This window comes from Nannospalax galili, unplaced genomic scaffold (genome assembly GCF_000622305.1).
Source record: "Nannospalax galili isolate Female #2095 unplaced genomic scaffold, S.galili_v1.0 scaffold518, whole genome shotgun sequence".
NCBI classification, from domain to species: Eukaryota; Metazoa; Chordata; class Mammalia; order Rodentia; family Spalacidae; genus Nannospalax; species Nannospalax galili.
Window position 1 is genome coordinate 205501 of NW_008342851.1, and position 24348 is coordinate 229848.

Consider the following 24348-nt stretch of genomic DNA (forward strand, 5'->3'; position numbering starts at 1 on the left):
TTGAGACAGGGTCTCCCTGACACTGTATAATCTTTAAGTCAGTTTAAACATATCTATCTTTCCAAAGATTTATTATTTCATTATGCTAAAACTTTCAAAATTATTTCTTCTAGCTTTGTGAGTACTTAGTATTTGAAAAGTGCTAATACTTTAAAGACTGAAATGGAGTGATCACTTGGGATAGGTGTGAGAGCATGTAAAAATAATAATCTGGGTATGGTGGTACAGGCCTTTAATCCCAGCAGCAGCAGGCAAATGTCTTGAGTTTGAGGCCATCCTGGTCTGTGTACCAAGTTCCAATCTGTAGTGAGACTCTGTTTCCAAAGAAACAAAAACAGAACAAAACAAAAAGCTGGAGATTTGTGTTGTGCGTCACAGTAATTTTTTCAAAAGTTTATTATAAAGAGGATCAGCAAGCAGAGGAGACCGGTGTGTTCAAGAGTGTTGTGACAAAACTAAGATACGTGGTTTTGGAAGCTAAGTGTAGAAAATTTGTCACTGAGGGGAAGCCTCCTGTTGTTAAGTATTGAGATGTGAACTTAAATTTGAGTTTAGTAGTGTACAGGCTGGCCATTGGTGACATTTGAAGAATAGTTTTAGTTTTCATTGCAAGGATGGAACAAAATGTGATTGAGCAGAAAGTAACCAACTGTGACTAGTAATAATCAGATATTTAGAGATTAGAAATGCATGTGCAAACATCCAGTGTCAATTGCATTGAAAAAGAATTTTTCTGTATGAAACTGTGTATTTTAATAATGAAATGGAGATCTTTTTTAAAGGTTAAAACATCATTTAATTTATGTCTTATAGGTTTTATACTGAGTACAATATTGTATAACTGTAATAATTCAACTGTAAACCTAAAAATTTACAGCCAAATTTGAAAGAGATGCATCCTACCTCAGGAAAACATTATTGAATATGTCAATTGTGTTGTAATGATATGCTTCTTCTAAGTATGTTGTTATTAAATAAATCATTTTTAAAAATTAAAAAAAAAATGTGATTGAGGTGGGTTTGAGAACAATTGGAGGACTAGAGAGATGACTCAGCACTTAAGAATGCTTGCTGCTCTTCTAGGGCCTGAGTTTGGTTCCTAGGACCCATGTTGGGTGGCTCACAACTGCCTGTAGCTCCAGCTCCAAAGGATCTAACACCCTCTTCTGGCTTCTGTGGGTACCCCCACATATATGGCACACACACATATATACACATACACATGAATTAAATTTTTTTTATATAAATGTGTGTGTGTGTGTGTGTGTGTGTGTGTGTTTGAGACAGGCTCTCCCTGTAGCCCCAGCTGGCCTGGAACTCACTGTGTAGACCATGCTGACCTTGAACTCACAGAGATCTACCTGCCTCTGCCTCCCAAGTGCTGGGACTAAAGGCATGTGCCACCATACCTGGCTTTAAATAAATCTTTAAAAAAGTAATAATCAGCAGAATAATCGAAGACAGTAATGTATACAACTTTTTTGAGGAATTTTGCTGTAAAGGGGAACAGAGTAAAAGACTGTTGATAGCTGGTGTTTTCTAGAGAGGTTCTTGATAAGATAGGACAAATAAAAATAGTTTTTCACCATAGCATATGCTCAAGATCATTTGTCCATTGTAGTTTAGTTAATTAGTTAAAATGTTGTGCTTATGCACAGACCTAGGGTCTTGCATATGCTAGGCTTAGGCTTTACCTCTGAGCTAATTCCTGACCCCTCTTAAAGGTATTTTAGATTACCTCTAAAGATAGACTTAATGTTGTTCATATGGTTAATTGAAGCTTCCTAAATCACACTTGATGAATCCTAGAAGTAAAAAAATCTTACAAGTTACTAGCAGAAGCACTAGAAGGAAAGAGAATTGAAGGACTTTACTATATAAGGAAGGTAATCCTGCTACAGGACTTTGTGTTATAGAGAAGAGTTTAAAATTCTGTCAAGACAATGAGAACACTAGGTGTGAAATATTGCCAGCGGAACAACTTTGTGAACACACATTTGTGATAAATACTGACTAAATTGTCGTCTCTTGTCCAGTTTTTATCAACCTGCCACTGAAAAATTCAGCCAACTCTGTGTTTGGAACAGGTGAAATTCACTCAGAGTTTTTTTTCTGTATGATATCACCCCCTCAACCCAGTTCGAACAGTTCGAACTATTTTCTGTCTTCATTTTTACTTGTTCCTTAAGAGGTGCTTAAGCATCCTGGTGCTGCTCGTTGCTGAGCATGTATGGACATCTCAGCGAAGATGCCCGAGGAAACCCGGACCCAAAACCAACTGATGGAGGAGGTTGAGACTTTTGCCTTTCAGGTGGTGGTCTGGTTTGTTTCTCCATTGCTGTGACAAAATACTTTGAGCAGTACCAACTTGGGGAGGAATGGGTTTATTCAGCTTACATCTCCTGGGTCACAGTTCATCAGGGAGCCCAAGGTAGAAACTCAGGGCAGGAACCTGGAGGCAGGAACTGGAGCACAGGCCATGGAGGAATGCTGCTTACTGGCTTGCTCCCCTGGCCCCTGCTCAGCCTACTTTCTTATGCAACACAGGCCCACTTGCCCAGGGGTGGCACCACCCACAGTGGGCTGGGCCCTCCCATATCACTCAACAATCGAGAAAATACCCCACAGACATGGCTACTACCTAGGTGTGTCAAGTTTACACTACAGCCATCCGGCATAGGTGGGAATCACCCAGTTGATGTCATTGATCATCAGTATTTTCTATTCAAACAGAGATCTTTCTGAGAGAGCGCCTCAGTGCTCTGGATAAAATCAGATATGAGAACTTGACAGATCTCAGTGAACTCAACTCTGGGAAGGAGCTACACATTAATTCCCAGCAAACAAGAGCGAACCCTCATTATTGTGGATACTGGAATTGGAATGACCAAGGCCGACAGCCAGGTCTGGGACCAAAGCCTTCATGGAGGCTTTGTAGACTGGTGCCAATATCTCTATGATTGGCCAGTTCAGTGTTGGTTTTTTTTTTTAAAAAAGATTTTACTTTATTATTTTATGTATATGAGTGTATTTCCTGCTTGTAGGTAGTTGCATCCATGTCATGCAGTGCCCAAGGAGGTCAGAAGAAGGCATCAGATCTTCTGGAACTGGAGTTACTGATGGTTGTTAGCTGCCATGTGGGTGCTGGGAATCAAACCCGGGTCCTCTACAAGAGCAGTTAGTGCTCTTAACCTCAGAGTCATCCCTCCAGCCCCCAGTGTTGGTTTTTACTTGGCATATTTAGTTGCTGAGAAAGTGACTGTGATAACCAAGCATAATAATGATGAGCAGTATGCCTGGTAGTCCTCCGCAGGGGGATCATTACAGTGAGGACTGACACAGGAGAACCTGTGGGTTGTGGAACAAAGGTTATCCTACATCTAAAAGAAGACCAAACCGAGTACTTGAAGGAAAGGAGATTGTGAAGAAGCATTCTCAGTTTATTGCCTGTCCCGTTACACTATTGTGGAGAAGAATTGAGATAAAGAAATCAACAATGATGAGGCAGAAGAAAAGGAGAGAGAGGAAAAAAAAAAAGGAGTCAGATGACAAACCTGAGAAAGAAGGGTGGTAACAAGAAAAAGATAATGATGATTAAGGAAAAGTACATTGATTAAGAAGAACTCAACAAGCCAGCATGGTGGCACATGCCTTTAGTCCCAGCACTTGGGAGGCAGAGGCAGGTGATCTCTCTGAGTTCAAGGCCAGCCTGGTCTGCATAGTGAGTTACAGGCCAGCTGGGGCTACAGGGAGACCCTGTCTCAAAAAAGACCAGAAGAAGAAGAAGAAGAGGAGAGGGAGGGGGAGGAGGAGGAGGAGGAGGAGGAGGAGAAGGGAGGCAGTTTGGAGGAGGAGGAGGAGGAGGAGGAGGAAATAATCCTGATGACATTACTAATAAAGAATATGGAGATGACCAATGATTGGGAGGAACACTTTTTCAGTGAAGCATTTTTCAGTTGAAGGACAATTGGAATTCTGAGCTCTTCTTTTTGTCCTATCATGCTCCTTTTGAGCTATTTGAAGCTCTTCCGCGTCTTAAATTATATCAGTCCTAATTCCACAGATTCTTAAGCCGAACTGTATTTTTTCCACAGTAATATATTTTTTTCTATCAATAGGGACCATCTACACTGAGAAATATATGGGGATTTCTCTTTCTCATTAGGATATAGGAAGACACAAAATGTCTGGTTACTGGTATCAAGAAAAACCTAAACATAATAAAAACTACAGTTAAAAAACATAGTTCTAGCAAAAAATCAGTGAACCCATGAGAGCTTTGTGATCTGGATTCCAGGATATCAGTTTTGGTGTCTGGGGGCAAGTACCTGGTATGAGTATGGCTACACAGAAAAGCATGGATCCCAGGTATGGGAGGACTTGAAGGCTTGAGGATATATCATCCCATCCTTGAATGAAAAGCTAATGAATGTTGAGGTTTTTTTAAAAGTATTTTATTATTTTTATTTTATGTGTATGAGTGTTAGGCCTGCATATAGGTAAGTGCACCCGTGTCATGCAATGCCTGTGGAGGACAGGAGAGGCTGTCAGAGCCCCTGGAATTGGAGTTACGGACAGTTGTTAGCTACCATGTGGGTGCTGGGATTCGAACCTGGGTCACCTGCAAGGACAGTCAGTGTTTGTAACTGCTGAGCCATCTCTCCAGCCCTGAATGTTTTTTTAAAATATTTTATTTATTTTTATTATGTGCATGAGTGTGTTGCCTGCATGTATGTGAGTGTACCCGTGTCATGCAATGCTGTGGAGGCCAGAAAGGGCTTCGGATTCCCCTGGAAATTGGAGTCAAGGATGGTTTGTAGCTGCCATGTAGGTGCTGGGAATCAAACTTGGGTCCTTTGCAAGAGCAGTTGGTGCTCTTAACCACTGAGCCATCTCTCCAGCTCTGAATGTTGAGTTTTATACCTGATTTACTAAATCAGAATCTCTACAGACAGAACACAATAATACCTGTTTTTGAAAAATACTCTGAAGTTCTTTTATTGCAGTGCTGGGCATTGAACCCAGGGCCACATGTATACTAGGCAAGCAAACTCAGTCACCAAGCAAAATATCTCTCATTCCTCTGGGTGAATTGTCCTAGTTAGTTACACAGTTCCACCCAAGGTTTATTTGGTTCTGTTTTCTTCCTTGGTAACTTTGTTAATGGCAGGAGGTCTTGCAGTCTGTGAATGGTTGGCCATATTCTGTTTATAAAAGTTTATAAGGGTCTGGAGAAATGCCTCAGCAGTTAGTGCATACTGCTCTTGCAGAGGACCTGGTTCAGTTCCCTACAGCAACATCGCAGCTCACAACCACCTGGAACTCCAGTTCCAGGGAATCTGACACCCTTTTCTGTACTCCATGGGTACCTGCAGCATGTGTTACACATAAACTTATGCAGGCACACATATACACATTTAAAAAAAAAAATCAAAGGGGTGTTGCCCTTTCTTACAAGTGCTGGGTGTGGTGGCACAGGCCTTTAATTATAGCACTTGGGAGACAAAAGCAGGTGAATCTTTGAGTTTGAGGCCAGCCTGGTCTATTTAGTGAGTTCTAGGCCAACTTGGGCTACAGGAAAACCCTGACTCAAAAAACTAAAAAAGTTAAGAAGTGGCTTCTCTTTCTTATTTACATGTTTGAAAGTGCCGTGATGAAACTCACTGTTCTGTGCCACTAATATATACTAATTTTAGTAGATTATTTTCCTCTGCATCCAATTTCTTTTTTTCTTTTTTTTTTTTTTTTGGTTTTTTTTTTTTTTTTTTTTTTTCTTTTTTTTTTTTTTTGGTTTGTTTTTTGTTTTTTGTTTTGACACAGGGTTTCTCTGTAGCCCTGACTGACCTGGAACCCACTTTGTAGACCATGCTGGCCTCCATTTTACAGATGCCTGCCTCTGCCTCCAGAGTGCTGAGATTAAAGGCATGCTCCACGCCCTGCTGCATAACCCTTTTTACATGGACTCTAGGAATCCAAACTTGGGCTTTTATGGCAAACCATTTTTACCCACTGAGCCATCTCCCCAGCTATTCCACCCCCATCTTTTTTTTTATACCAGGTTTTGCTGTGTAACTATGCCTAACCTGGGATTTGCTATATAGACCAGGATGGATTTGAATTTGGGACTTTCTTCCCTGCCTCTGCCTTCTGAGTGTGGGGATTACAGGCATGAGGCACTATGCTCAGCTTCCCTCTCTACTCTGTGTGTGTGTGTGTGTGTGTGTGTGTGTGTGTGTGTGTGTGTGTGTTTTAAACCAGATTCTATATCTGAAAGAAAATGTGGACTAGTTGTGTTGGTTGCAAGTAAAGAAAATGTGAACACTTAGTTGTGTTGGTTGCAAGTAGAGTCTTGCAAAGGCAAATATGAATGTTAGTTTAATGATATACTAGAAATCTAGAAGCAGGCAATAGTTAATATCGGTTTAGCTACTGAGCTTATTTTGTCTTTCTACTCAGATTTACTAACAGACTTTTAATCCTCCTGTTTGTTGACTTATGGAACTAGGATATGCAGCCCTAGACATCATGTGCAGATTCAAGGATAGAAAAATGAAGGGCTAATATTGCCATTCTAGTCCCAAAGCATTCTGAATACCATGTAATTCTTTTATTTCACCTGTGTCATCTCTCCCTGTCCACCTCTCCTGGCCTGGAAAACTCAGCCCATTACCACCCTGAATAATGAAAACTCTTAAAAGGAGGACTGAATCTGATAAGCAATTAACAGTACTTGTCAAATAGAACCATTAAAACTGCTAAAAAAGAAATGTTGATTGATGATTAGAGTTTATTTGTGTGGAGAAAATTTGTTATATCTTACTAAGATGAATAAATGACATTTTAGTGGTGAGTGAAAAGGTATTTGTTTTTGATAAAGGCTCAGTTTATAAATGTATGAACATTTTTATTTAGGAAGGTAGCCATTTGTTTAGAAATTAGCTAAGTTGTGCACGCAGTTATACACCTGTGTTTTTAAAAGAAGCTGCTGCAATTTTGCTAAAGTCCTTATTGCCTGGTCCAGGAAGTATTATAGAAGTGAAACTTACCTAGCTGGGGTTGAAAGTCTTATCTAAGCATCACTTTGGGATGGAACTATTAAGACCTAGAAGACACATTCTTGACAGCAGGTTAAAATGAAGGGACAAAATGCAAGATTGTGACTAGTGGTCCCAGAAGGGGAGGCAACCAAGACAAACCTGACCATTCATTGGTTTTAATTATTTCATTTATTTGAAGATAGGCTCACTATGTAGCTCTTGTTGGCTTTGGAACTCATAGAGATCTACCTCTGCTCTCCAAGTGCTGGGATTAAAGGCACACACCATCACATGTGACTTTTACTTTTTATTTTTAAAAATTCATTGGTTTTAAATTCCACTAGTGAATTCCTCCTTTTGTACCTTGCTCCTTAAAATTCCTGGCACATTTGATTTTTATTTTAGAGATTTTATTGTATTTGTCCAGATATATTGATGTAAAAACTACATTCTTCTTGTAGCCTGGTACAGGTTCCACTCTGAACAGTCGTTATCAAATCTAGGGATTAGATTTTGAAGTATAGCTGCTACAAATGAATGCAACAGTTCCTGTGTAATAAAAGTTCTTGAGCTAAATTAGTTATTTGATAGTGAGTTCTAGGAATAGTTCTTGAGCAGTAAAATAAAAAAAAAAAAAACAAAAAAAAAAAACAGAGTAGTAGGCCTGGCATGAAGAAAAAGTTTTTTACCCATTTGGGAAGGTAACAGCAGAAGGCTTTGTTATAGGAGCAGAAAATCTGAGTTTTTGGAAATTCCCATGAAATAAGAGAAAATTAAAGCTAGGAGTCATATTTAGATATGGCAATTAGTGTGTACCAGTTGCCCATTGATGTTTTGGGGGTCTTTTTTAATTGACTAAAGCAGGTTACCTGAATGACTCCTTTTGTAAGTCTTTAGGGAACACTAGGTCTCCTGGGCTGTAAAAACAAAAACACAGAAGGCATGAGGAGAAGGTTGCTTACCCATTTGGGAAGGCTACAAGGTCCACTACAGCTGGTATTTTGGTTTGGTTATTTGATTCTATTTTCAGTTTGCAATGGTCAATATTTTAGAATTTCAGTTAGCCTTTGATATAAATTAGGAATTAGAAGAAATGTTTCTTAGTTATAAAGATCCATTTTTATTGTTAATTTTGGTTCTCTTTGCTTTCCATAGAATGTTGGCTCAATTAAGAAACACCAGGGAAATAAGTTCAACCCAGAGGTAAGTCAATTTAATTTCTTTTCTTAGCAAATTCCCTGCTTATTATGCTCCTTTTCTGGGTTGACTGCTTTTCTTCCATTATGATTAGAAGGTTTTTTTTTTTTACCTCCAGTGTTAATTCTGATTTATAAAGTAGCTTTTAAAACAATTCTGATTGGCAGTTCCATGCCCATCCATTTCTATTCCGACCTGGCTAGGCTGCCTCCTTGTGTATTGTATAAGGGAAGATCTCTAGGTAATTTTGTTCCTTTTCTTTTCCTTTAGAATGTAGTATGTTCCCTCTTCTTCTCAAGGATTAAAGTCCCTTTACTTTTAAGTCAAATAGTAGTTTTTATTCCATACTATTTTATTTGCAGACCTATAGAGAATTGGGGTCTGTTTTTGTGTTAGCTCTGTGCCCACCCACCCAATTTAATTTGTGGTCTAGAAAGTTCAGCATGGTGGTACACACTTGTAACCCCAGCTACTGATGAGGCTGAGACAGGAGGGTCTCTTGACCCTAGGAGTTTTGAGGCCAACCTGGGTCTGGGTAACATGAGACGTTGTCTAAAAACAAAATTTAAATCTAAAGTCTAAACTGCTCTCTTTATAGCTTTCATCCACAGAAAGTTTTCCTTTGAATTGTACAGTCCCTGCAGCTTCCTGGAGCCAAACACCCATTTAATCTTTCTTTTCTGAATTTATTACCCTGCTATAATTTGCATACATCTATTTGCAGCTACGTAGAAAAATCTTGGAGCCTATTTCATTTTAACGGTTACTCTGCCTTATAAATTACCTTGTATCTCAAGTGCCCTATAGTATATCTACAATAAATAATGCTATCTTTAAAATTACATGTATTTGGTTAATAACATTCCATGTCATTCATTCATTATCTCCCTAAATCTAGAGTGGTTTCTGAGAAATGGAGTTTTAAAGACATCATCCAGCTTCTTAGACACTATCACATTATGTGTCTAGACATGTTTGTTATAATATGGTATGTGAGAATCATAGTTTGAAACACTGGACTAGCTCTATGAAATTACACTTTGTGTAATGATAGAAATGTTCTATAACTCAGGGGCTGGAGAGATGGCTCAGCGGTTTAGAGCATGGACTACTCTTGCAGAGGCCCCAGGTTCGATTCCCAGCACCCACATGACAGCTAACAATTGTCTGTAACTCCAGTTCAGGAGATCCAGTGCCTTCTTCTGACATCCATGGGCACTGCATGACATAGGTGTACTTACATGCAGTCAATACACTCATAGACGTAGAAGAAAAATAATAAATGTTTTTAAAAAAGAAATGTTCCGTTACTGGTCTACTGTGGTAGCCCCGAGAGGGATGTGACAGTTGAGCATAGGAAATAAAATGGAATGGAAAAATGGCATTTTAAATTATATTTGATTTAACTTTAATATTAAATTTAAATAACACTTGGCTTCCATACTGGACATAACAGGTAGAATGTTCTTAATGTCCCAGTTCAATAACAGTTACACTCTTTAAAGAGCTGAGCATGGTTGCCCATGTCTTTAATCCCATCACTCAGGAGGCAGAAGCAGGCCAGTCTCTGTAAGATGGAGGCCAGCCTGGACTACATTAGTGAGTTCCAGGCCATCTGAAGCAACAGGGAGATCCGTCTTAACAACAAAAATGATGACAACAAAAACCCCAAAATAATAACAAAAAAGAGATAATTTTAGCACAGTGCCCTTATGACTGTGTAAAGTCAGAATTCAAGCATTGAAGAATCATATAAAGCAGAAAATAAAGCAGTTAGTGCAGTGCCTTGCAGAGCCGTATTGGATCCTATGTTATGAGGAAAAACAGTGAAACATCATTTTGTTCATAAATGGATTATTTTTCAGTTAATTACAATTTTGTATTTAAGATATTTATTTTTATTACTGAATTCTTTGATACTTTCTTGTATTTTGTGCTTAAGGTCTTGCTGACTTTAATTTGCACTTTATCCTAGTTAACAATATTTTGTATCTGTACCTAGGGCAGGAATTTTACTTATGTACAAAGAATTGCTAACAATAATTGTCAATCATTCTCATTCAAATAAGTATTACTCTGCTAGTTTAATTGTAGCCTAATTGGAATTCATACATTATGCTCTTAATAAAATTGGCCTTGCAGGGGCTGGAGTAATGGTTTAGTGATTAACAGCACTGGCTCTTCTTGCAGAAGGCCTGGGTTTGAATTCCAGCAACCACATGTAGGAGGCTAACAACTGTTCATAACTTCATTTCCAGGGGATCTGATGCCCTCTTCTGTCCTCTGTGGGCATTGCATGACTTGGGTGCATTTACACACATGCAGGCATAACACTCATACACATAAAATAAAAATAAATTAAAACTGACCTCGCAAATTTTTACTAATTCAAAACTGACCTTTTCTCCTTTGAAGACTGTATTTTAAGTGGCTTTACTCCAGTGTGTAATTTTAAACACATTTAAAACTCGTAAGCTGTTTTGAAAACTTATAGGCTAGTATTTGATTGAAACAAAATTATACTTGGTGCATATGGGAATTTTCTATTTGTTTGTTTATTTATTTATTTATTATCCTTTACATGTAATAAGAATGTTTTGCATGCATGTATGTAAGTGCATCCATATGCATGCAGTGCCTTTGGAGGCCAGAAGAGGGTATTAATTCCCTGGAACTGTATTTGGATATTTATTAGCCACAATGTGGGTTTTGGGAACCCAACCTAGGTCTTATGCAAGAGCATCCAGTGCTTTTAACTGCTGAGTTATCTCTCCAGCCCTCAGATGGGAATTTCCGTGTGGGACAATCATAGGAAAGTTAAATGGTGATTGATTCCTTATGGATGGATAGGAAGACTTGAAAATGTCTTCACAGTCTTACTTCCTACCCAGTAATACACATAGGTTCTTTACTAAGAAACAACTTTTAGAGGCAGAGATTAAAGAGAATTCTTTGCTGTAATACTATTTTTGAGAACTAAGTAGACTCACAAAGCCTGCTTTTGTAGAAGTATACAAGTAGTTACTTTTTGGATTGTTTTGTAGAGTACTAAAGTATTTGAGTTTAATTTGAAAACCAGTAGATATATGAGTGTGGATATTAAGGTAATCTTTTTTAAAAAGGGAAACTTTATTTTTATTTTATGTGTTTGAGTGTTTTGCCTGCATGTATGTAAGTGCACCATGTGCATGCAATGCCTGCAGAGACCAGAAGAGGGCATCGGATCCCCTCAAATTGGAGTTATGGATGGTTGTTAGCCACAGTGTGGGTGTTGAACCAAACCCAGGTCCTTTGCAGGAATAGCCAATGCTTTCTCTCCAGCATTGTCAAAGCAGTCTTAAAGGGACTCCTTCGAGTGTGTGTAGTAGTGAAGAGGTATTATTTGTCTGCGATATGTGAGTTGTGACATATGAATTGTAATTATTTGTTCAAAAGATTGGTAGTTGTAATGTATATATCTTAAATTGTTTTTATCCATATGCTGCAGTATCTAAAAATGACTACGAAACGGAGTTTGTTTGTGCGATTGGTACCATGTCGCTGTCTGCGAGGAGAAGAGGAGACTGTCACTACTTTAGATTATTCTCATTGCAGCTTGGAACAAGTTCCGAAAGAGATTTTTACTTTTGAAAAAACTTTAGAGGAGCTCTACTTAGATGCTAATCAAATCGAAGAGCTTCCAAAGGTATGTAAATACTGTCAAGAATTACATTTGGTAATTTCCGTGCCTGAAAATTTTACATGCTGTACATATATTTGTATGTGTGTTGTTTCCATGTATTGGTTTAATCTTACCTTACAGTTCATAGCACAATTTAAAATTATACAGATTTTTAAACCTTTGTTGAAACTGTTGAATACTTGGCTAAATAACTTAAAATTTTATTTTTACTTGTAGCATATTATAATCATTTAGATAGATAATGAGACCATACAATTTCTGGAGCCATTAAATATAACCAGGCAAAGAAGCTGAAATTATACTGTATTAGTGTACTATTCATAAAACCTTATTGTGCAGTGTTAAAGTTAGGGATAATTGTAATTTCAGCTACTATATCATGCTTTTATAATTCAGTGATTTTTTTTTTTAAGAGATAGGATTCTGTTTTCCTCCATTTATAGTTTGTTTGGAATTGATTTGGAGAACTTAGATTTCTGAAATCTAATAACAACTGTGGAGAAGCTTCTCTGAAGTTCCTTCTCAAGTTATCACCTGCTATTGGAATTTTTTTGGTATCATTTTCATTCCTCTTGTTACCCATATTATGAAAAGGCTGCAGTAGCTGAAAATTGTTTATTGGGCTCCATAGCATCTGAACAGTAGTTTTTTGAAGCGTTAAGCAAAGGTTTGCAATTGGTGACTTAAGAAACGGCTTGCAGCTGGGAATGGTGGTGAGAAAGGCAGGGAGGTCTCCAGCTAAAGGCCATTCTGAGATACATAGTGAATTCACTGCTACAGCCTGCATGTCTGTGGAGTGAGACCCCGTTTCCAAAATAGCCCACCACAATTACCAGTGAACAATTTAGTGTGTGTTACCAACATTTTGAAAAATGAACTATAATTTGGACTGTAAGAATTAGAAAATAAAAATATAACATGCTTACAAGAATAATTAGTGTAAGTGTGCGGTACGTATGATATGCTTGTACTCAGAAATGATTGTTTATTTCAAGTTCAAATTTAATTGGGTATACTGTATTTAATCTGGCAACCTTAACTATAATGTAGGAAGTAGAATATGTTGCACAGAGCCCTTGATTCCTGAAATACTTGTTTTAGATATTGTATGTGTGTAAACATCCTGAGTGACAGTAGACAAAAGGCTTTTTTTCTGGTAACAAGTACTTGAAAGCCTATGCTATCTTAGGTAGGTTTTTTTTTTTTAATTTGTTTGTTTGTTTGTTTGTTTTTGCTTTTTTGAGGTAGTGTCTCAAATTTACAACATTCTTCCTGCCTCTGCCTCCCAGATCCTGGGATTCTAGGCATGAGCCACTATCCTCGATTTATCCTTGGTAATTTTGTGGAGAAGTCTGAAACAACTGGAAAAAATATTAAAGGTTGCCAAGTACATGGTTGTGAATTACACACCTATGTTGTGATTGTAGTATACTTTGTAATTTACTATTCTTCATTATATGTTCTCTAGAAACTAAGTTATTCCATGACGAGTTCTACAGAATATGGAAAACCAGGATTAGTCACCAGTAGGGTCTGAATTTAGAGGCTGTGTTGAAAAGAAAGAGACTTGCTCTAACAGTGCAAATAACTGAACATGCATCTATCACATACCTAACAATTTCACATTTGGGAATTATGTTCTTAAATGGGGCTTTCATTTTGGAATAAGCTTGATTCAAAGACAAGTTCCAGAACTTGTCATATGTGACAGCCACAGCTTATGGGCTTATTCTCACTGAGCTCACTAAGTGTAGTCTATTAGGGTAGAAGTATGAGGCTGTAAGTCATTCTAAGTGATTCAGATTTATTCAGATCAATGGTAGCAGAACCAGAACAATGAAGTCTTTCCTAGTGTTAGTGTAGGTGTAACTCATTGAGCTCTGATATGAGTCTTATCTATTTGTATAAAATTAGTCCACAAAATACTTATGGAAATATAAAAGATAATCAGATTTTCTTCTCTCTCTTTTTCCCTAGCAACTTTTTAACTGTCAGTCTCTACATAAACTGAGTTTGCCAGACAATGATTTAACAGCATTACCAGCATCCATTGCAAATCTTATTAATCTCAGGGAACTGGATGTCAGCAAAAATGGTAAGATCCTCCTAATTCTTATACTTGGGAACATGTTTCATTGTTAGGATTTCTATTTTCACAAAAATGTAAAAATTTAGATTATAATGTATTAGCTTCACCTAAGAATAAATCTATTTTACATAAATATGAAAAACATTTTTTCCCATTTCAAAAGTTTTGTAACCAGTTTTATACAAATATAGTGAAAGTGTCATATCCTTGGCTTGGAATTTATTTATAAACGTAGAATCTATTACAGCTTAAAGCAACTGAAAAAATGAGTGAGTTTTAAATATATTATTATGGCTTATGTCGTACTATTGATCGCTCAAATATATTCCTTCTGACTGAAAGTTTGTACTCCTCAATCCTCTCAGTCTTCCCACCTTCCTCACGCTACCTAGCTCCTGATAACCTGTTTTGCTTTCTATGAGTTTGTCCTTTTAAGATTCTGTATTGGGGATCATGGACTGTTTGTCTTTTTGTTCCTGACTTATTTTACTTAACATGATATCCTTTAGGCCCATCCATGTGTTCACAAATGACAAAGTTTTCTTTTTAATGCTGAATCGTATTTCATTGTATGTGCCATATTTCTTTATTGACTCATTTATTCATGAAAGCTTAGATTGGTTCCAAATTTGACTATTTTTTAATTTTATTACTATTACTTTTTTATGTGTTTGTGTGTATTGCCTGCATATAGGTAAGTGCACCCATGTTGTGCAATGCAGAGGAAGTCAGAAGAGGCTGTCAGATCCCCTGGGAGTGGAGTTATGGACAGTTGTTAGCTGCCATGTGGGTGCTGGGATTCGAACCCGGTCTTCTGCAAGAACAACCAGTGTTCTTAACCACTGAGCCCTCTCCAGCCCGCCAAATTTGACTATTGTTAATATTACTGAAGTGAACATAGACGTGCAGACCTTTCTTCTCTCTGTTCTCTTAGAAGATGTATAGCCTGCAAACATTCTTTTCCATTCTGAGGATTGTCTTTTTGCTCTGTTCATTGTTTGCTTGGCTGTGCAAAGCCTTTTCATATTGTGTAATCAGGTTTTTTTTGAGGGGGGGCATTTATTGCCTATCCTTTTGGTGTCATATTTCTAGAAAATGTTGTATAGGCCCCCTTTCCTTTTATTAAAGCAGTTTTACAGTATCCGGTCTCATGCTTGTGTCTTTAATCCCTTTTGAGTTGAATTCTACATTTGTTTAAGATGGTCCATTTCATTGGTCTGCACATGGAACCTCTTTGCCCCAGTTCCACAGAAGAGCCTCTTTTCCTCATTGTGTGTTCTCGGCACCTTTGTTGAAATCAATTGACTGTAAATGTATGGGTTTATTTCTACTCTGTTCTGGCCCATTGGCATTTGTCTTTTGTCACACTAATGCCATTCTGCTTAGAAAGAAAGCTTTGAACTTTTCATTACTGAAAATGATGTGGTGAGTTTATCTTACTAGGTTTTTATTGTGTTGAAAAACACTCCTTCTATATCTAGTTTGTATGAAAATTTTTAATTATGTTGAAGTTTAAAAAATTTTTTGGCATTCAAGAAATTTTTCTTTCTCAGTCTATTAATGTGGTATTTTATAATTATAGATCCTCGAATGTTGAAATTATTGACCGAGGTTCTTGTTTAGCTTTCAACACACTGAGGAAAGTATGGAAGATGATCAGAATTTTTTTGTGGTCTTTTTGAGACAGGGGGTCTCCCTGTAGCCCCAGCTGTCGTGGAACTCACTATGTAGACTAGGCTGGCCTTGAACTCACAGAGATGCACCTGCCTCTGCCTCCCTAGTGCTAGGATTAAAGGCATGTGCCATCTGGCTGATAACAACTTTTTTTTTTTTTTTTTTTTTTTGTTTTTTTTTTTAAAAGGTCTCTTTTTAGCCCCCGCTCACTATTGCAGACCAGGCTGGCCTTGAACTCACAGAGATCTGCCTGCCTCTGCCTCTGCCTCCCGAGTGCTGGGATTAAAGGCGTGGGCTACCACGCCTGTTGATAACAACTTTTTTTTTTGAGGGGGTGGTCTTTTTGAGACAGGGTCTCCCTGTAGCCCCAGCTGACCTGGAACTCACTATGTAGACCAGGTGGGCCTCGAACTCACAGTGATCCTCCTGCTTCTGCCTCCCAAGTACTGGGATTAACAATTAAAAAAAAAAAATGTATTTATGTGTTTTGCCTGCTTGTATGGTGTGTCATACAATGCCCAAGGAGGCCAGAAGAGGGAGTTTGGTCCTGCCTGGAACTTGAATTACTGATTGTCCTAGTTTGTTTCTCCATTGCTGTGACAAAAAACTCTGACCACTACCAACTTGGGGAGGAAAGGGTTTATTCGTCTTACATCTGCTGGGTCACAGTTTATTAGGGAACCCAAGGTAGGAACTCAGTGCAGGAACCTGGAAGCAGGAGCTGGAGCACGGGTCATGGAGGATCACTGCTTACTGACTTGCTCCCCTGCCCCTGCTCAGCCTGCTTTCTTATGCAACATAGGCCCACCCTCCCAGGGGTGGCACCACCCACAGTGGGCTGGGCCCTCCCACATCACCCAACAGTCAAGAAGGAGCCCCATGGACATGGCCACAGGCCAGTCCAATGAAAGCAATTCCCCAATTGAGGCTCCCTCAACCCAGGTGTGTCAAGTTGACACCAGAGCTGTCCAGCACAACTGACCCCTTGTCAACTTGACACACAAACACATCACTACTAAAGCATAACCGTTCCAATTCTTGTTCCCAAGATATGATATTAACATTAATATCACAACACAAAACAGCACAACCTTAAAAACCCCATAGTCCTTAAAAAATCCAAATATTTAAAAGTCCATAGCCTCTTTTAATACTCTCTTAACTGTGGGTGGGCTTCTGTAAAATCCAAAACAAGTACTGTCCTATTTCAAAGGGAAGAATCAGGCACACCTAAGCAAAACCAAAGTCCAGCAGAGTAGCTCGAGGCTGGACATCTGGGATTCACTCACGATCTTCTGGACTCCAAAGGGTTCTGGCAGCTCCACTTCTCTGACTCTGCCATTCACAGCACACTCAGTCTCACAGACCGAGGCCAGCTTCATTCCACACCTACTGCGGTCCTTGGTGGTTGTCCCATGGCCCTGGCATCTCCAAAAAGCTGGTGTCTCCTCTGAAACTGAGGCTACACCTTCACCAATGGCCTCTTCTTGCCTCTTGGGGTGCAAAGCCTCAGATTTCTCTCCATGGCCCCTTCAATCCTGGGGTCTTCACTGCAGCTGAAGCTGCACTTTCACCTATGGCCTTTCCTGGCCTCTCACAGTGCCAAGCCTCAGCTGCTCTCTGTGACCCCTTCACGCTTTCAACATCAGAACCATGCAGGAGACTCTTACACATTACCAAGTCCTGCTTCTAGCCTGAGATGGAGGCTTGGGTCCCCTCTGTGTGCTGACCCTGAGGAAATACCTCCCAGAAGATTTCACCTCAGTGATGCTGCTCTCTTGTTACTTACAGCTGATTTTTCAGCCCCAGCTAACCAGCATCAATTGTCCCAGCAAAGCAAAGGTTTTGCTTCAGGTTCTGGTTTCTTCTTAGTCACAGCTGATTCTTCAGCCCCAGCTGACCAGACCCCACAGATTCTCAATCCTGAACTGAGCTACATCCTTACCCTGAATATTTGGCTTCTTTACTATACATAAGCATTTCTCCATGCTTCTATCATCTTCTGTCATTTTTAACAACTACTCAATGTCTGATCAAACAAATGTACCACAATGTACAACACTCCACTTAATCCCACATGAACTCCAGAGCAAAAAAGTTCCCTTGTCAAACAAATTCCTAAAGTATTTGCATCTTATATACTCTTCTGAATTCAAATGATTCTTAGGAATTAAGAGAATCTGAATGTCAGACCACATCAAAACCTGTACCTAGGCCATGCAAATTGGAGCTGGTTAGACTGCCCAGAGCACTTACCGCTCTCACAGAAAATTCAGGTTCAGTTTCCAGCACCCATATAATAGCTCACAAACACCTGTAACTCCAAGTCAAGGGGATCTGACACCCTCTTCTGTCTTCCAAGGGCTCTTTGAATACATGTGGTACACATAAATTCATGCAGGTGAACACACACTTAAGTCAAATTAACTGTTTTTTTAAATATTTTGTTTATTATTTTTATTTTATGTGTATGTATTGCCTGCACGTAGGTAAGTGCACCAGTGTGGACAGAAGAGCTGTCGGATCCCCTGGAACTGTAGTTACGAACAGTTGTTAGCTGCCATGTGGGTGCTTAGTCTTCCCCAAACAGGTCTGTCACAGCAGTACCCAACTCTCTGGTACCAATTTCTGTCTTGGTTTGTTTCTCCATTGCTTTGACAAAACACTCTGACCACTACCAACTTGGGGAGGAAAGGGTTTATTCAGCTTACATCTCCTGGGTCACAGTTCATTAGGGAGCCCAAGGTAGGAACTCAGGGCAGGAACCTGGAGGCAGGAGCTGGAGCACAGGCCATGGAGGAACACTGCTTACTGACTTGTTCCTCTGGCCCCTGCACAGCCTGCTTTCTTATGCAACACAGGCCTACTTGCCCAGCGGTGGCACCACTCACAGTGGGCTGGGCCCTCCCACATCACTCAACAATCAAGAAGGTGCACCATGGACATGGCCACAGGCCATGGACTCCATAGCAGTCCAATGAAGGCTGTTCCGCAATTGAGGCTCCCTCAACCCAGGTGTGTCAAGTTGACACTAAAGCTGTCCAGCACACTGATGGTAGAGGATTCGGAAATTTTTCAAGTCATCAAAAGGTTAAGGATAACTACGTAAAAAGAACTTATGGCCTGAGAATGATATTAGTGCTGCCAAGAAACTTTTACAAGTTATAGTAACTAAAAATTAAACTGACCTGTTCTTTTCTATTTAAATTTCTTTTTTTAAATGTGTTTGAGTCTTTTTACTTCATGTATGAGTGCACCACATGTGTGCCTTGCCTGCCGAGGACACAAGAGGGTGTTGAATCCCTTGGAACTGGGGTTACTAATGATTTTAAGCTGACATGTGGGTGCTGGAAACTGAACCCTGGTCCTCTGCAAAAGCAACCAGAGCTCTTAACTGCTGAGCCATCTCCTCCAGCTCTGATTCTTTTCTGATTGCTCTCACTCCCTTGCCTTTTGCTCATTACTTATATTTTTCTCCTTTAACTCTTTATTTTTATATATTTGTTTACTTGTGACAGGATCTTGTTGTATAGACCAGGCCTGGAACCTGGAACCAGATCTGGAACTTACTATGTATAGACCAGGATGGCTTCTAACTTGTGACAGTCCTCCTGCCTCTACCTCTTGAGTGCTAGGATGCAGTGATGTCTGTCACTGTTCCCAGCCCTCTCCTTTTCACCTTTGACTGATACCTAATTGAAACATTTCATTGGTGGTGTCTGTGGAGAGATAGGACTGTGATAGTATCAGAACTGATATCTTGCCTAATAAATTCCAATTTCTTATATTTCATCATTTTGAGTGGTAAAAGTAACCAATTTTACTTATAGGGAACTGAGGTGATTTTGATCAATTTATAACATTTAACCCTACTTTGTGTATCTCTGCAGGTCTACTCTATTAAAAAGACAGGAATATAGTGTGCCATGGGGTGGGGGTAGGCTGATAGAGCTGATTGTGAGAAATTTGAATTTTGTTAGTTGGATTTTTTATTACATGATATATTAACGTGATATGTTAAGTGAATATGATCTTTGTCATATCTCATAGTTACTAAAATTCTATTTAGTATTTAGTGTTTAGTGTTTAGTATTTAGTGTTTACTTGACCACTGTGATAGAGACAGATATGTTTTATATTCTGAGTTTTTGTCTCTGTTGTTAATATATCAAATCTTGAATTAGAAGCTGTAAACTTGTATATGTAAGTTTTATTCTCTTTTTAGGCTTTTACATTAGTTTAGTTTATAGACTATCTACAGTTTTGAGATTTGTTGGCTCTTGCTCCATTTGGAAGGAGACAGGACACATTTTGGTGTTCTTTATTATCAATACTTTCAGCGAATTGTATTTAAAAAGCACTTGTTTAAGGGTTTTGACATTTATTGTCATAATTTCTGGTCTTTTATGTAGTTCCTTTTTTTTCAATTAACTAGGTAGTATGGTTTATGATTAAAATACTTAGGAGTATGGCTGGAGAGTTGGCTCAGTGTGTAAAGTGCTTGCTGTGCAAGCATGAGGATGTGAGTTTGGATTCTCAGAACATATGTAAAAAGCCAGGCTCAGAAGCATGTGCCTATAATTCCAGTGCTGAGGGCTTGGAGGCAGGAGAATCACATACATCTGCATGTTTGGTGAATGACCCTGTCTCAAGAAATAATAAAGTAGAGAACAGTAGAGGAGAAAATCCAGTGTTGAACTTCAGAATCCACACATACGTGCACACATGTACACCCGCATGAATGTGACACACACACAAAATATTTAGGTGTAAAAATAAATGGTCTCTGTTCTTTGCTTATCTGTTTATTGGGTCTGTTGTTACATTGCGGAATTAATCTGTCTCCATTGGAGCATTTGTAATAGTCATGTCTGCCTTGTAAGACTGCTGAATACATTAAACTTACTAGTCAGTAGGTACATACGTTTAAAGTATATTGTTAATATTTGTATTTATTTAGAAATACAGGATTTCTTTTAGTTTCTAGTCTGTGGTAAGATGGGAATATTAATTTGATAAGAAATTAAATAAGAGTACTTAACAAGAGTCTTAATTTGCCGTTTCCTTTCCAAAGTTTGGTTTGTGTAAGCTTTTGTTTTTTGGTTTTTCCCATGTTGGGGATAAATCTACAGTGTGCTGTTTATGTTAGGCATCTTCTCTACCATGGAGTCAACCCTCTAAGCTTTTAAAAGACATAGTTTGCCAAACTGCTATCCCCAAGCCATTGGAAATAGCAACTGGTGTTAGAAATTATCTTTTGCTGTGTTCATATAGCCTGTCTTATAGAGAAGAGACTAATCAGAATGATAATTAAAATTTGTGTCTAAATATTTGATCAGGAAAATTAATGGAGAAGGAAGTAGAAGACTTTGTAGCTCTTTATTCTCTTAGCAACATACTGAGTAAAATAAGTTAAAAGACAGAGAAGCTCGTACCTGTCTCCTTGTCTGATTTGGGAATGCTAGAAGATTAACCAAAGCCTTTCTTTTTAATTGCAAGACCAGGAAGAATAGATTGAAAGTTTGTGGCCAGAGCAGAAAGCAAACACTTGAACCAGAGAAATCTGAAGACTGAGGACAAAGCCATAGAAAAAACATTTTCTCTTTAAACCAAAGGAAGTTACATTAAGCGAGTATGACAATTTAATGGGAAAGAAACAGTATTTTTTCCTTTCATGTTTTACATTTCTAAAATTATTCTTGCTTTATGTTGTGTTGACTCAGCTCTTGGAGAATGTGTGTGTGTTTGTGTGTTTTTGTGTTTGTGTGTGTGTGTGTGTGTGTCCATAGCCAAGGCTGACAGGCCCTTAACTCTCCATTTTCCTGCTTCAGCCTCCCATACCCATATGGTTTATATTACCATATCTTGCAGAATCCATTTTTATTTTATGTGTATGAGAGTTTTGCCTGCAAGTATCTTTGTGCACTACATGTGTTCACTGCCCAAGGAGTTTAGAAGAGGGTGTTGGAACCCTTGGAACTGGCATTACAGTTGGTTGTGAGCCTCTGTGAGTGCTGGGAACTGAACCTGGGTCCTCTGCATGAGCAGCTGGTGCTCTTAACTGCTGAGCCATCTCTGGTAGACCTCTCCCTGCCCTACCCCTGAGTTGAAGTTTAAGAAGTTTTTGACATAGATTTATGTACACTGGTTAATAGAAAGAGAAACACTGGGAAAGGATAGAACATACCCAAGTATGGATATGGGGTTCTCATGACAGTCACACTTAATTGTCTTGAGAACTTGTTTGGAGGTTCTAGCAGGAGACCACAGCTGCTTTGTATACCCTTAACCGAAGACCTATCCCATTTTTTTAGGGAAAGTCTTCCTCTTCTACCCTTCAGCAAAGACACACATGGAATGTTGAGGGAGGAAGGGGACACCTGCCTGGCCAGCCAGATCAGCTTCATATTCCACACTTAATTGATTTAGTAATAGCCATATATATATATTTTGGTGGCTTCTAAAGTTAAATCTCAAAGAGTTACTGAGGAACTTTTAAAAAAATTGTGTGTGTGTGTGTGTATACAGATTTTCGTATGTGTTTGTACATGTGCATGTGGAGGCCAGAGCTCCATGTCAAATATCTTCTTTAGTCATTTTCTACCTTATTTTTTAATATTTATTTTAATTTTATGTGTATGAGTATATTGCCTGCATGTATGTAAGTGCACTCTTGATGTGTTAACGCCCATGGAGGTCAGAATAAAGTGTTGAATCCTTTGGAACTGGAGTTATAGACAGTTGTTAGTCGCCATGTGGGTGCTGGGAATTGAACCTGGGTCCTCTGCAAGAGTAGAGCCATCTCTCTAGCTCCTTTTAAATCTTTTTAGAAAATACTTTATTATTTTTCTACCTCATTTTTTGAGACAGGTTCTACTTGCTGAACCTGGAGCTTATTGATTTGGCTAGACTGGCTGGCAAGCAAGCCCCAGGAATCCTTGTTTCATTCCTTCTTCCCAGCAGTGGGATTGTAATCCCACTGTTCATCTGCCTTTTTTTTTTCCCATAGAATTTTTGAGTATTTCACACAGTGTATTTTTATCTTATTTATATTCCCCTGTTTGCATGCCACCTTACTGTTTCTCCACCAGATTTCATGTTGTGTATTATTATTTTCTCAAGATGTGTTGAGTCTAATTTGTGTCCTCAAATGCCCTTTGGTGTGAGTCTATCCCCTGGAGCCTGGTCAACCTATCCAGCATCACACACTTGTAGAAAACTGACTCTCCCTGTCCCAGTAGCAGCTGTCAGTTACCTTAGCAAGGGTTGGGGCTTCTTATCCAACTCCTCCCCCTCCATTCTGGGAATTTGTCTGGCTTGAGCTTATGTAGGTCTTGTGCATGCTGACACAATTGCTATGAAATCATATGAGTAACTGCCCTGATATCTGGAAAACACTGTTACCTTGTAGTCATCCACCACTTCTGGCTCTTACAGTCTTTCCACCCCTTCTTCCACAATGATCCCTGAGTCTTGAGAGGCAAGGTTTGATACAGGTGCCCCATTCAGGGCTAAGCACTCCCTCTTATTTTTGGCATATAAGTTCACAGAGTGGTTCCTGAAATGCCTTGTATAGAATTACAGTTTGATAATGTAAAACCATGGATCAGAAAAGTTGCACAAGGGAGTATAACATGTATTTAAAAAAATATTTTATTTATTTTTATGTGTATGAGTGTATTGTCTTCATGTATGTAAGTGCATCCATGTCGTGCAATGCCCATGGAGGTCAGAAGAGGGCATCAGACCCCCTGGAACTGGAGTAACACACAGTTGTTAGCTGCCATCTGGGTGCTGGGAATCAACCTTGGGTCCTATGGAAGAGTAGCCAGTGCTCTTAACCACTGAACCATCTCCCCAGCCCTAAAACATGTCTTTTAAGCAGTGGTGTCAAGGTGGTATACACCTGTAATCCTAGCACTTAGGAGGCAGAGACATGAAGATCACCATGGTTTTAAAGCCAGTGTGGGCTACACAGTGAGGTCAGGATAGCTTAAACTGCAGAGTAAGACCCTGTCTCAAAAAATAACAGCAAAAAAGACATGTCTTTTACTATAGTTTCTTTTACGATTCCTAAAACATTGCAAAGGGAGAAAGGCCATGCTTGATTATACATGCTTAGGCCTTAAGTGTGGTTTATTGGTACTTTAACATTCTTAGTTGAAGTATGTTTATAAAAGAAATACTGTCTCTATGTGGGCAACCTTCCCAGCAAATTTTCTTAATTGTGTTGGAATTTTTGTCTCAGCTGATTATCTTAAATCTTGTCTATAGGAAGAGCAACAGTAAGGCTAGTTAGTATACAGTAATTTATTAACTGAAGAAAGGGATGTTTAGCATTTGGGGCTTCTTTCCCAAGTCCTCTTAATTTTCCTTATCTTTCTATTCTGCTTATGTAGACTAGCTAACAATAGTGCTGGGGTGAGGAGAGGTAAGTCTTTTTGAGAACATGACTTGAGCAAGAACTTCCAGAGCTAAGGAAGTTTACTAGGTACATATGTGAGGTAAGTGTATCCAAAAAGAGGAAATAGCTAGTGTAAAATTGTGTAAGGTTCTAGTGTCTGTACAAATGTGAATAACATAAAGGGAGAAGGGAGCAAAATAAAAGATAGGAATAAAAACAGATTGGAATTTGGAGGAACAGATAAAAATGTAGGACCTTTGCAGGC

At 38.9% G+C, this 24348-nt stretch overlaps 1 protein-coding gene and 1 pseudogene across 8 annotated transcripts in view; both read left to right on the plus strand.

Annotated features, from left to right (window-relative positions):
- The window catches only part of Erbin (erbb2 interacting protein), a 133574-nt gene that overhangs the window by 34803 nt on the left and 74423 nt on the right, over positions 1-24348 (plus strand). For all 8 annotated transcript variants that reach the window (XM_008838819.3, XM_029566299.1, XM_008838821.3 and 5 more), the window contains exons 2-4: positions 8193-8240; positions 11722-11919; positions 13894-14011. In XM_008838819.3, coding sequence (XP_008837041.1) covers positions 11731-11919; positions 13894-14011 — 307 coding nt within the window. In that variant the 5' untranslated portion in view covers positions 8193-8240; positions 11722-11730. The remainder of the gene's footprint in view (positions 1-8192; positions 8241-11721; positions 11920-13893; positions 14012-24348) is intronic.
- Positions 2249-4055, plus strand: LOC103738706 (annotated as a pseudogene).